This window comes from Trichosurus vulpecula, chromosome 7, assembly GCF_011100635.1.
Source record: "Trichosurus vulpecula isolate mTriVul1 chromosome 7, mTriVul1.pri, whole genome shotgun sequence".
In the NCBI taxonomy this organism is placed as follows: Eukaryota; Metazoa; Chordata; class Mammalia; order Diprotodontia; family Phalangeridae; genus Trichosurus; species Trichosurus vulpecula.
In genome coordinates, this window is record NC_050579.1 from 246,423,188 (window position 1) to 246,437,534 (window position 14,347).

Genomic DNA, 14,347 nt, shown 5'->3' on the forward strand with positions numbered 1-14,347 from the left:
ATGAGATTCCATGCCGTCTTGGGGAGGGAGGGGGAAGGAGGAGGGGGGGACCTGGAACTCAAAATTATGTAGAACCATCTGTTGTAAACTAAAAATAAATTAAAAAATTAAAAAAAACAAAAAACAAAAAGATCCCAAAAAGAAAACTCCTAGGAATATTGTCACCAAATTCCAGAGCTCCCAGATCAAGGAGAAAATAGTACAAGGAGCCAGAAACAATTTGAGTATTGTGGAAACACAATCAGGATAACACAAGATCTAACAGCTTCTACATTAAGGGATCAAAGGGCTTAGAATATGATATTCTGGAGGTCGATGGAGCTAGGATTAAAACCAAGAATCACCTACCCAGCAAAACAGGGTATAATGTGTCAAGGAAAAATATGGATTTTCAATAAAATAGAAGACTTTCAAGCTTTCTCAGTGAAAAGACCAGAGCTGAATAGAAAATCTGACTTTCAAACTCAAGAATCAAGAGAAGCTGAAAAGGTAAACAAGAAAGAGAAATCATAAGGGACTTACTAAAGTTGAACTGTTTTGTTTACATTCCTACAGGGAAAGATGATATATATAATTCATGAGACCTCAGTATTAGGGTAGCTGAAGGGAATATACATATAGAGAGACACAGAGGGCACAGGGTGAGTTGAATATGAAGGGATAATATCTAAAAAAATAAAATCAAATTAAGGGATGAGAGAGGAATATATTGAGAGAGGGAGAAAGGGAGAGATAGAACGGGGTAAATTATCTCACATAAAAGTGGCAAGAAAAAGTAGTTCTGTAGGAAGGGAAGAGGGGGCAGGTGAGGGGGAATGAGTGAATCTTGCTCTCATCGGATCTGACCTGAGGAGGGAATAACATACACACTCAATTGGGTATCTTACTCCACAGGAAAGAAGAAGGGAGGAGATAAAAAAAGGGCACAACAGAATGGAGGACAGATAGGGGGAGGAGGTAATCAAAAACAAACACTTTCAAAAAGGGACAGGGTAAAGGTAGAAAACTGAATAAAGGGGGATAGGATACAAAGGGGCAAAATATAGTTAGTTTCTCACAACACGAGTACTGTGGAAGGGTTTTACATAATGATATGCATGTGGCCTGTGTTGAATTGCTTGCCTTCTTAGGGAGGGTGGGTGGGGAGGTATGAGGGGAGAGAATTTAGAGCTCAAAGTTTTAAAAACAGATGTTCAAAAAAAAAGTTTTTGCATGCAACTAGGAAATAAGATATACAGGCAATGGGGCATAGAAATCTATCTTGCCCTACAAGAAAGTAAGGGAAAAGGGGATGGGGGGGTATGGAGTGGGGTGACAGAAGGGAGGGCTGACTGGGGAATGGGGCAACCAGAATATCTGCCATCTTGGAGTGGCGGGAGGGTAGAAATGGGGAGAAAACTTGTAATTCAAACTCTTGTTAAAATCGATGCTGAAAACTAAAAATATTAAATAAATAAAAATGAAAAAAAAAGAAGTGAGATTCCTCTCTCAGCTCAGTGAAGGTAAAAAAGAAAGTGAAGATAAAAGATTTTAAATGACCTGCCTCAGGTCATACAGAAAGCTAATGATGGGCAAAGACTTCTGAAATCAGGGGTCTACAGAAGACTCACCTTTTAACAAAGATGGAAGAAAGAGTGTATCCAGATTCACATCCTCCTTCACAGTACAGATGTAAAGCTCCTCTTCAGAGCTGGTGGGGAAAACCTTATACATTGTTGATTTGGTGGCACTGGCTATGGAGAGAGAGAAGATGGCCTATGGAAAATACCATTGCTCAATAATTTTGGTTTCAAATCAAAAGATACAGGATGAAGACAGAGGGAATCTAAGTTAAAATTAACTACCTCCACCTTCCCTGTCTTTATTTGCTAACAATAATGAATCTGTATCTTTGTCAAACACAATGACTTTTTATGGCTCTTCCCACTAGTTCCTTATTCTTTTGCCTCCAAGACTTTGGCTGTCATTCATTCATATATACATATACACAAACACAGATAGATACATACACATACATATATACACATGTGATATACATATACCATTTTCATGTATTATATGTGTGTATATATATGTATTTATAGGCTGTTCCATATATGTGTATGTATACTACACACACATATATATATGGAACAACCTCCTTCTTTCTGTTCACCTTACTATATCCCTCCATTTCTTTATATCATAGTTTTATTAAGTATGCTTTAATTTATTCAACCCAAAATCTGAACTAGCAAAATCTGTCACCTTTTATGAAAGCTCCTTGCTTTAACTATGTGCTGCCAATATTTTTGTTGATTTTGTTTATGTATATTGCACCCTCTGTTGTCTGGTCAAACAAGCCATTGGTATTAGATGTTGCCATCAGATGAACTTAAAAATACCTTGAATGAGGGAACTGCTAAGAGGCCTGGGAAGAAACAGCCTATTATTCCATGAAAGAAACCCTAATTATCATTAAGAAAAAGCATCTGCCCTATAAGGTAGAAGTGGTGGAATGGTCTGCTCCTGGGAAAGAGATTCCAGCAGGTTAGGCATGCTAAGTACCTGTAGGAAGTAATTAAACTTACTGGTAAGCATCTCCCATTTGCGGTCCTCCTCTTCCTCTTTCTGTAGGACGTGAAAGAGCAGCACCTCCCTGGAAAGGAGGTTCTGGAGCAGGACCTCACAGTAGAGGGGTACACCAAAGCTCCTGTGGAGAAAGTAGCTGCAAAGAGAGAAATGTGGGGGGCTGACTAAAGAAGACCATGTGAAGCGCACTTAAGGCTGGTTCACAGTTAGATGCTAATCTTCCTTTGTTAGACTGACAGGTATATAATCAGCACTGACAAAGAACAGCAATTGCAAAGAGGATTTAAAATAGTAGATAATTTATAAGAAATAATTTCTTTTTAGCTTTGCAATGCATATGATTTTCTAAAGGTTTAAAGGGCTATATAAATGTTAAGCAATATTATGAGAAGATTGATTTTCCTAATTTTATCTGTATTATATTATTAATAAAATAGTAGTCCCTAAGAAGGGGTCCTGGGGGCAGGGGAGAAGCTGGACTACCTACAGACAACTCAAAATATGATCCCACACATATATCAAAAGTTGATTACATATATATTTAAGCTTTTCTATAGACAAGCAGCCATGGTGGTTCCCTTGTGGTCCAGGTACTAATTTGTCATTAAATCCACTACCATTAACAGTACTCTTCCCATTCCCTGTGTAAGGGAAACCTGGACCTACTCCCTTATAGTATTATGGTCTTGGCCACTCACATCTGCAGCTCTCGGGGGATGCTCACCACCCCCAGATACTGACACACCATCTCCAGCAGTGAGGGAGGGTCGAGTACTGGCAGAGTCACGTAGGCAGCTTGGGGGCTTTGCATGAAATTCTGTGCCAAATTACATATGGCAGGTGTTGACGATAGGGCCATCACCATGACAACAGGAGCACTGGAGAGCAATGTCACCAAAAACTCCCAAGAGGCTATGTCCATGTACTGGGCCTCATCAATGAGGAAAATCAGTGATTCTTCCTTCACTGCCTTAAAACAACCGCAAAGAAAGAACAAAGATTTCTAAATTAGACACATAACCTCCAAATTTCTACGCCTATTGGGAATTTCATACTATTAACTCATTTGAAAACCACTATTTTTAAAGTTTGGAAAGTCAATAGATTCATTTATCCATCACCAATGTGCTTAAGACCAGTTCAGCACAGGGCAGGGCTCTTAGAAATGTATTCTACGTGAAGTTATATGTAGAAGATATATCAGATTCCATGCTGTCCTGGGGAAGGGGCGGGTGAGAAAATCTGGAACTCAAAGTTATGTGGAACTGAGTGTTGTAAACTAAAAATAAAAAATCTTAATTATAAAAAAAAGAAATGTATTCTATGTCCAGCTAATATTTAACTTAACATTTGTTTTACATATACTGTGACTTAATTGGTATAGGAACTTCTAATGAGCACATCAGCAATTGCTTTGCAAATTATAGTCTTAGAGAACGGTCTGGGGAAAATGGGCACTGAGAAGTTAAATAGTTAGGCTCAGGGTTACAAAGCCAGTACATGAGAATAGAAAGGACTTGAAATCAGGTCTTCCTGACTCTAAAGTCAGTTTTCTACTTCTCCTGACTGCCTTTACATATGGCTCCCATATTTACTTGCTAAAGAAATTTTTGGAATAGAAAATACGCTGTTATTTTCTTCTGGGTTGCAAATATTACTCAAATGTAAAAAAATGTCTAAGATATGTGAAAAAACTGGAAAGATGTTGTCTATTAAGATAGGACAAATGTTTTAAAACATTTCTTGATCTACCAAAAACTTAGTTTGTTCCAAAGCAGAGTCCCACACACACTGCTGCTTGGGTAATCACATCCAGTGGTCATGCAAAAAAGGAGATATTTTGCAAGTAGAAAACTTGGCATATAAATTACCCAATAACTCTCAATTTCTGCAATAATGGAAGTGAAACACAAATGTGTAGATAAATCAGAATAACAGGCAACACCAAAACAACTTTACCTTGTCTCTGTGTTTTTGTACTCATACTTTTAATACACAGCAATTTGAACAGGAAAAAAACTGGAAAGAATTGCTATGATTTGCTGAACGTTATATGGAATTCAATTTAAATATTAATTTTCTATTAGCACTCAGACCAAAGTTGTTCAAAGGCAAATTAAACCGAACAATCTAGAGAGCTAATTCAAACTGAAGACCTGTGGAAAGGTAGTCTCCAACTTTTAAAGAGTTTTAATGATGTTTTTTATTTTTTACAGTTATTTCCTGTCATACTGTCCTTTCCTTGCATCACTAACAGTCTTCATCTTTCAAACAAGCTGCATTGTGAAATGCTTGTTAGTTTGGAGCTGGGAATACTTTCCCCTCCTGACACAATGTTACAAATGATCATTTTGTTCCCAGACTAATCCATACGATATTTAACTCATATTAAACATTTGCAATGAAATGAGCTTAGAAAACAGTGCTGCCCTATTACTTACTAGTCATTAAACAAAAAACCTATAATAAGACTGAGTGATTATATTCCCTGCTCACCTGTGTCTCATAAATTTCCTTAGCTTCTTTCTCATCATAACCCAGGTGACACCTTCTACATGAAACCTTTCCTGTTATTAAAATTATTTTTCTTAAAATTACTTTATATGTACTTATTTGTGTTTATATTGTATCCTCCCAGTACAACATATGCTACACACAATGATTTTGCCTTTACAGCGACAAGGACCTAACGGGTGCCCTGTACATAGTAAGGGTTTAAATGTTTGTTAGATTAAGTAATTTTTAAAACTTATTTGGAATGCTGAGTAAGAAAAAAAATATTTAATCATATTTCCCTCATCTCAGTAGGTAGGCAGGAGGCTGCTGATGTGGAAATATTGCATACTATATCAGATGGAGTCAATTGGTTTCAGAAAATTAACTCCTTTCTTTTTATAAGAGAGGGTTATATATGGCAGAATGGACTATAGGGGAAATGACTGTGGTATAAGAAAAGATGAGAGAGCTTTTTTAAAGCAGGTTGAGGATGAGGAGATAGAGATTGTGGTAAAGATTCAGTAGGGGGTTTCTGGTCACTTTCAAGGGTCTTAGGAGATAATGTCAAAGGTTCTTTGTTCTGTTTAATTCCAAAATTTATGGTTTGGTTCCCTACTTACTACCATAATTAGGGACATTTTTGGTGCTTACAAAGAAAACAGGAACGTGTTGGGAATGAACACCGTATCTCAGAATGAGGGAAATAACACTTTAAGTAAGCAAAGTGGCCATCCTTCTTAAACTTCCTATCTTTCTGCCTCCCATTCCTTTGATGAAGTGTCTCAGTTTCCATGCATATTTTGAGTTCCTATGGGGCTACGGTTTACATTTAAAATTAATATTAGAGATAGCAATGTCAACACAGGAAGTAGGCAAAGCAGGTGATAATATTTGTGAGACACTGAAAGTGTTCTTTATCATGATTAAGCTGAAATGTGGATAGAATTCTTTGCATATGGGGCAGAGCCAAGATGGCAGCTGGAAAGCAAGGACTTGCTTAAGCTCTCCCCCAGGTCCCTCCAAACAGAGCAGGTTTGTGGGAAAAAACTGCTGTGACAGAGTGAAAGGAGTTCACGGTCAGCTCCAGCCCCAGGGGCAGCTGAGGTGGTACAACTCTGAGGCTGCTTCTAGAGCAACAGCTGCAGTTGCTTCCAGGCCCAGACCCACCTCGTGGGAGGAATTAAGAAGTGGATTAGAGAGGGAATGCAAAGCCTACTTTGCCCTGCCTGGGTCTGGGCTGCAATCCTGGTTGGCGGTTCTTGGGGGAGAAGGAGCTCTGGTGTGGCAGAGCTTGCTACATAGAAGTAGCTCTGAAAACAGCAGCGCAGCCCTTCAAGCTTGGGACAAAGTACTCTCTACTCTACAAGCAGTCATACCCTGACAAAAAGCTCAAAGGTCAAGTAGTTGGCTGTGAACATGAACAGACAGTGAAAACAGACTCAGATTCAGACTCAGACTTTGGAATCTTTCTTTGGTGTCAAAGAAGACCAAAATATACAGCCAGAAAAACTCAACAAAGTCAAGGACCCTACATCAAAAGCCTCCAAGAAAAATATGAATGGGTCTCAGGCCATGAAAGAGCTCAAAAAGGATGTGGAAAAGCAAGTTAGAGAAGTAGAGGAAAAATTAGGAAGAGGAATGAGAGTGATGCAAGAAAACCATGAAAAACAAGTCAATGACTTGCAAAGGAGACCCAAAAAAATACTGAAGAAAATAACACCTTAAAAATAGACTAACTCAAATGGCAAAAAAAAAGCTCCAAAAAGCCAATGAGGAGAAGAATGCCTTGAGAGGCAGAATTAGCCAAATGGAAAAGGAGGTCCAAAAGACTACTGAAGAAAATACTACCTTAAAAATTAGATTGGAGCAAGTGGAAGTTAGTGACTTTATGAGAAATCAAGATATTATAAAACAGAACCAAAAGAATGAAAAAATGGAAGACAATGTGAAATATCTCATCGGAAAAACCGCTGACCTGGAAAATAGATCCAGGAGAGATAATTTAAAAATTATTGGACTAACTGAAAGCCATGATCAAAAAAAGAGCCTAGATATCATCTTTCAAGAAATTATCAAGGAGAACTGCCCTGATATTCTAAAGCCAGAGGGTAAAATAGAAATTGAAAGAATCCACCACTCGCCTCTTCAAAAAGATCCCAAAAAGAAAACTCCTAGGAATATTGTCACCAAATTTCAGAGCTCCCAGATCAAGGAGAAAATAGTACAAGAAGCCAGAAACAATTTGAGTATTGTGGAAACACAATCAGGATAACACAAGATCTAACAGCTTCTACATTAAGGGATCAAAGGGCTTAGAATATGATATTCCGGAGGTCAATGGAGCTAGGATTAAGACCAAGAATCACCTACCCAGCAAAACAGAGTGTAATGCTTCAAGGAAAAATATGGATTTTCAATAAAATAGAGGACTTTCAAGCTTTCTCAGTGAAAAGACCAGAGCTGAATAGAAAATCTGACTTTCAAACTCAAGAATCAAGAGAAGCTGAAAAGGTAAACAAGAAAGAGAAATCATAAGGGACTTACTAAAATTGAACTGTTTTGTTTACATTCCTACAGGGAAAGATGATGTATATAATTCATGAGACCTCAGTATTAAGGTAGCTAAAGGGAATATACATATACAGAGAGACAGAAGGCACAGGGTAGGTTGAATATGAAGGGATAATATCTAAAAAAATAAAATCAAATTAAGGGATGAGAGAGGAATATATTGAGAGAGGGAGAAAGGGAGAGATAGAACGGGGTAAATTATCTCACATAAAAGTGGCAAGAAAAAGTAGTTCTGTAGGAAGGGAAGAGGGGGCAGGTGAGGGGGAATGAGTGAATCTTGCTCTCATCAGATTTGACCTGAGGAGGGAATAACATACACACTCAATTGGGTATCTTACCCCACGGGAAAGAAAGAGGAAGGGGATAAAAAGAGGGGATGATTAAAGGGAGGGCAGATATGGGGAGGAGGTAATCAAAAGCAAACACTTTTGAAAAGGGACAGGGTCAAAGGAGAAAATCGAATAAAGGGGGACAGGATAGGAGAGAGCAAAATATAGTTAGTCTTTCACAACATGAATATTGTGGAAAGGTTTTGCATAATGATACACATGTGGCCTATGTTGAATTGCTTGCCTTAGAGAGGGTGGGTGGGGAGGGAAGAGGGGAGAAAATCTGGAAGGTTTTTTTTTGGTTTTTTTTTGGCTTTTTGGCAGGGTAATTGGGGTTAAGTGACTTGCCCAAGGTCACACAGCTAGGACAAGTGTCAAGTGTCTGAGGCCGGATTTGAACTCAGGTCCTCCTGACTCCAGGGCCGGTGCTCTACTCACTGCGCCACCTAGCTGCCCCAGAACTCAAAGTTTTAAAAGCAGATGTTCAAAAAAATTTTAAAAATAAAAAAAATTTTAAAAAATTCTTTGCATATGAGAAAAGTACTCACCTCCTGGAGCAACTGGATCAAACAGGTTTTAATTTTCTTCTGTCTGTCTAGGTCATCCATGTGGGAAACTATGAAGGACAAGGGAAACTGGCCAGAAAGATAATTCAAGAATTACCATTTAAAGCACCTACCCAATTGGTAACACTCAAACAGATAGACTACCCAAAGGGAACTACCAGCTGGGGCATATTCAGTTCTGATAGGCAAAGGACCAGAGAAAGGGAACTCCTTTACAGAGTTTATAGGATTTTAGACTTAGAAAAGGCATAAGTGATCACCTAATATGGCACCCCCTCAGTCCAAAGATGAGGAAACTAAAGTCAAAACAAGTTCAAATGACTTGCCCGAGGTCACACAGGACTTCTGTAGCAAAGCTAGGATTGAATCCAAACCTTCTGATTCCAAATCTAATGTTCTTTCCACTGCTTTGAGAAATATGCAAGTTTTAGATTTCTAAGACCATCCCTAATGGAACAGACCATTGCGTACTCAAGGTTGTAGACTATTCCTGAAGTGTACAGCTCAAGATCCAGTTGGGCACTTCTAGCATTCTAGGATTGGGTTTGGATATCAGAGTGCTCAAAGGAAAAAAAACTACTGGCACAGGCTTCTGAGTAACGCTAAGAAGCCAAGATGGATTTCTTCCTTCCTCTATGTCTCTAGTACAAGTTAGTGCTCCAGGCTGACTGGCCAACCCTATGATGAATGGTTGCCAGTATGCATGATATAATATTACCTATGAATGCAGTGCAAGACAGGCTGGTGAAACTGGTAAAGTCAGGGCATGAAAAAAATGGATTTGTGGACTAAGGAACTGTACTTCTGAGTCAGGTTGCTAATAAGAGCTACATATACTGGTCAGGGTTGAGACAAGATCATGAAAGGAGCAATGCTTTAAAAACCACCATGGCCTAAGAACACCAGATTAGAAGGCAAAGTCCAAAGGATATTGGAAGACAATTCGATCCCAAATCCTGTCATTAGTAAGAACCAACATCAGCCATCCAACCAATTTAAGCAAGAAAAGCTATTGCCTCCATCACCTTCACAAAGAACAGGTCATTGAAAATGCAATGAAGTGGTTCTTCTACTACCCCACAAAGGTGGCTACGGAGGAGCCGTTGACGGTCATGGGGTGGGCACCGGTCAATCTCAAAGAAGATAGCCATAAGTGTCTGGATTGCATAGAAGCACTGTCCAGCATCTGTTTTCTTCAGCTCCACTGCCAAAACCCTGTTGACATAGTAGTTTACCACTGAGTTCCATATTACAGAAAAAAGTCATTCAGTAAACTGCCCAGGATCTGAGCTTGGGGTTTATTGTGTGTGTGAGAGAAAGTAAGAGCATGAATGAAAGGAGAGGGAAGGAGAAGAGGAGAGAAGAAAGAGAGAGGGGGATGGAGAGGGAGACAGGGGGAGAGAGGGAGAGGAAGCAAGGAAGGGAGGGAGGAAGGGGGTAAGAGGAGAGGGAGAAGAGAGAGAGAGAGAGAGAGAGAGAGAGAGAGAGAGAGAGAGAGAGAAGATAGAAGAGAAATAGTCTTCACCTGTGCCCTTCCTTCTGAGCCAGGTAGTCTATTTCTGCTAACAGCTGGCTTTTCCCATAGCCCTTTGCACCTCCATATAGAACTGCTTGCCCTTCCTTCTGCTGCACACACTTCTGCAAGGCCATCTGAAAGGCTTCTAGTTCTTTTTCTCGGCCTGAAAGAGACAGAGCCCTTATCATTTTTGCCTTGTACAAAAAATGCTCACTTAATATTTAATAGAATGGCATTTTAGGATGGCTTTATAATGGTCCCTGGAAAGCCCACTGAGGGCTTTAAAATGCAAGCTATTTTTAATTTGTCTGTTCCAAACTTAACGTGTATTAGGTGGTTTGAGGGGTTACTCTAGAACAGCAGTTCTTAACATTTTTGCTTCATGGATCTCTGTGGCCATCTGGAGAAGCCTATGGACCCCTTGTTGGGATGTTTTTAAATACACAAAATAAAATACATAGGCTTACAAAGGAAACCAATTATATTGAGATGGAATTCCCAAAATTTTTTTTTAAAGTTTATGGACCAGAGGACGGAGCCAAGATGGTGGAGAAAGTCAGGGACTTGCCTGAGCTGTCCTTCAAACCCCTCCAAATACCTTTAAAAAATTACTCTAAGCAAATTCTAGAGCAACAGAACCCACAAAAAGACAGAGTAAAATAAATTTCCAGCCCAAGACAACTTGGGAGGTTGGCAGTAAAGGTCTGCCGCACCACATTGAGAGTGGATTGTGTGCGCCAGCACAGCCCCAGGAAACCAGGAGCAGGCCCTAGGAGTGAATCAGCAGTGGCAGCAGCTGCTTCCAGAGCTCTCAGCCCACAGATGGTAAGGGTGCCCAACAACTGGTAAGAAGGATATTACAGGGATCTCTTTGCTAACACTAAGGCAGGACTCTATTGCTTTGCCCATACTCAGATCTGGCTCACAGTGCAGTCACAGGGTGAGGAGGAGGACTAGCGTTGCAGAGCTTGCAGCCACAGTGGAGAGTGTTCGTGGTCATTCGCAGACCAGAGCACAGGCCAGGAGGGTATTAAACACCTCTCCTTACATCATACAACTGCACAAAAACTCTTTAGCTTGGGAGAGTGCACCCTCCACGCTGGAAGTAGAGCCCTACTTTAGCAAAGAGTTAAAAATCAAGTAATGGGCTGGGGAAATGAGCAAACAACAGGAACACAAGGAAGATCAAAACACACACTCAGAAGAAGACAACAAAGTCAAAGTTCCTATATCCAAAGCCTCCAAGAAAAATAAGAACTGATCTCAGGCCATGGAAGAGCTCGGAAAGGATTCTGAAAATCAATCAAGAGAGGTAGAAGAAAAATTGGGAAGAGAAATAAGAGTGATGCAAAAAAATCATGAAAAAATGAGTCAACAGCTTGGTGAAGGAGAGACACAAAAAATACTGAAGAAAATAACACCTTAAAAACAGACGAGGCCAAATGGAAAAGGAGGCTGAAAAGCTCACTGAAGAAAATAATGTCTTAAAAATTAGAATGGAGCAAGTGGAAGCTGATGACTTTATATGAACTCAAGAAACTATAAAACGAATAAAACAAAAGAATAAAAAATGTGAAATATCTCACTGACAAAAGAACTGATCTGGAAAAGAGATCCAGGAGAGATAACTTAAAAATTATTGGACTCCCTGAAAGTCATTATCAAAAAGAGAGTCTAGACATTACCTCTGAAGAAATCATCAAGGAAAATTGCCCTGATATTCTAGAACCAGAGGGTGAAACAGAAATTGAAAGAATCCGCTGATCACCTCCTGAAAAAGATTCCAAAATGAAAAATGCCAGAAATATTATAGCCAAATTCCAGAATTCCCAAGTTAAGGAGAAAATATTGCAAGCAGCCAGAAAGAAACAATTCAACTATGGTGGAACCACAATCAAGATAACACAAGATTTAGAAGCTTCTACATTAAAGGATAAGAGGGCTTAGAATATGATATTCTGGAGGGCAAAGGAGCTAGGATTACAACCAAGAATGACCTATCCTGAAAAACTGATTATAATCCTTTGGGGAAAAAATGGTCATTCGATGAGATAGAGGACTTTCAAGCCCTCTTGATGAAAAGACCAGAGCTGAATAGAAAAGCTGACTTTCAAATACAAGACTCAAGAGAAACATACAAAGGTAAACAGGAAAGGAAATCATAAGGGACTTAATAAAGTTAAATTGTTTACATTCCTACATTAAAAGATGACACTTATAACTCATAAAAACTTTCTCATAATTAGCATTGTTAGAAGAAGTATATATAGACAGAAGGCACAGGTATGAGTTGAACATGAAGGGATGATATCTAAAAAATAAAATTAAAGGATGAAAGAAGAATGTACTGGTAGAAAGAGAAAGGGAGAGGTAGAATGGGGTAAATTATCTCACATAAAAGAGTCAAGAAAAAGCTTTTATAGTAGAAAGGTGAGAGGGAGTGAGTGAACCTTATGCTCATCAGATTGGCTCAAAGAGGGAATAACATATACACTCAATTGGGTATAGAAATCTATCTTACCCTATAAGAAAGTAGGAGGGGAAGGGGATAAGAGAAGGGGGGGCAGTGACAGAAGGGAGGGCAGATTGGGGGAGAGGGTAGTCAGAAGCAAAACACTTTTGAGGAGGGATAGGGTTAAAGGAGAGAGAGAATAGAATAAGCAGGGGAGGAGGACGTAATAGCAATTTAGATTTGAAGATCTTTCCCACCCAAGTAGGCCATGTCACAGGAAGCCTAAGTCACATGTGGTAGGAGGAGCTTCCTGACAGGAAAAGGAAGTTATATCACAGGAAATGCAGGCAGAAAGAGAGAGACAGACACAGAGAGAGAGCGGTTATGGCTGCTTATGACCGCCATCGTGATAGTTAGAACTGAACAGGCTGACTCAGCTGTACTGTCAGTTTGCTTTTCAGAAGACCCCAGCAGGGGGTCGGAGAGGTTTTGGGAAGGCAAGGCTCCATGTTGTGATGTAATATGTATTGAATGTTTTACTGCTCTGATAAATTGGGTAAATGGCTTGTGGGATATGGTTCTCTGGTGTCTGAATAAATGGTTTACCTCTACCTTCTATGTGGAGAGTCTTGTATACTTTGCGATACAGAACTACACAGGCATTTTTGACAATTATCATCTACACTGTTATTATTGCCTTACTGATACAGAGGGAGAGAAGTAGGATCAAGGGAAATACAGTTAGCAACAGTAATTGTGAAAAAAAAAATTGAAGTAAGTTTCTCTGATAAAGGCCTCATTTCTCAAACATATATAAAAACTGAGTCAAATTTATAAAAATATGAGTCATTCTCCAATATAAATGATCAAAAGATATGATCAGTTTTCAGATGAAGTAATCAAAGCCATCTTTAGCCACATCAAAAAATGCTCTAACTCACTACTTATTGGAGTAATGTAAATTAAAACCATTCTGAGGCACTATTTCATAGCTATTAGATTGGCTAATAGGACAGAAAAGATAAATGACAAAAGTTGGAAGGGACGTGGGGAAAATGAGATATTAATGTACTGTTGGTGTTGTGAACTGATTCAACCATTCTGTAGAGCAATTTGGAACTATGCCCAAAGGGCTATAAAACCATGTACCCTTTGACCACTACTAGGTCTGTATCCAAAAAGAGATTAAAAAAAAAGGAAAAAGACCTATATGTACAAAAAAATTGTTTATAGCAGCTCTTTTCTAGGTGGCAAAGAATTGGAATTTGAGGGGATGCCCATCAATTGGGGAATGGCTGAACAAATTGTGGTAGGTGATTATGATGGTATACTATTGTACTATAACAAATGATGAACATGGTACTCTCGGAAAAACCTGGAAAGACTTAAGTGGGCTGATACAAAGTGAGACGTATCGTGTAAAAAGTAAAAGCAATATTGTAAGATGATCGGCTGTGAATGACTTAGCTATTCTCAGCAATACAACGATCCAAGACAACTCTGAAGGACATATCATGTAAAATACTATTTGTCTCCAGAGAAATAACTGATGGTGTCTGAATACAGATTGAAGCATACTTTTTTAAACTTTATTTTCTTGAGTTCTTTTTTTTGTCTATGGTTTACTTCACAACATGACTATTATGGAAATGTTTTGCATGACTACACATGTATAATCTATATAGAATTGCTTGCTTTCTCAATGTGGGTGGTGGTGAGGGAGGAAGCGAGAAAATCTGGAACTCAAAGTTTTAAAAAATGAATGTTAAAAATTGTTTTTATATGAAACTGGGGAAAATTAAAATGTTAAAAAAATTTAAAATAAAAAAATTTTAAAAGTTCACAG

At 38.9% G+C, this 14,347-nt stretch overlaps 1 protein-coding gene across 1 annotated transcript in view; it reads right to left on the reverse strand.

The window, feature by feature from the left end:
- LOC118856088 (adenylate cyclase type 10-like) overlaps window positions 1–14,347 on the reverse strand; it is a 60,267-nt gene that overhangs the window by 15,256 nt on the left and 30,664 nt on the right. The window contains 6 exon segments of the mRNA XM_036766165.1: window positions 1,611–1,729; window positions 2,567–2,707; window positions 3,270–3,541; window positions 8,516–8,602; window positions 9,559–9,748; window positions 10,059–10,212. Of these exon segments, the coding sequence (XP_036622060.1) occupies window positions 1,611–1,729; window positions 2,567–2,707; window positions 3,270–3,541; window positions 8,516–8,602; window positions 9,559–9,748; window positions 10,059–10,212 (963 nt within the window).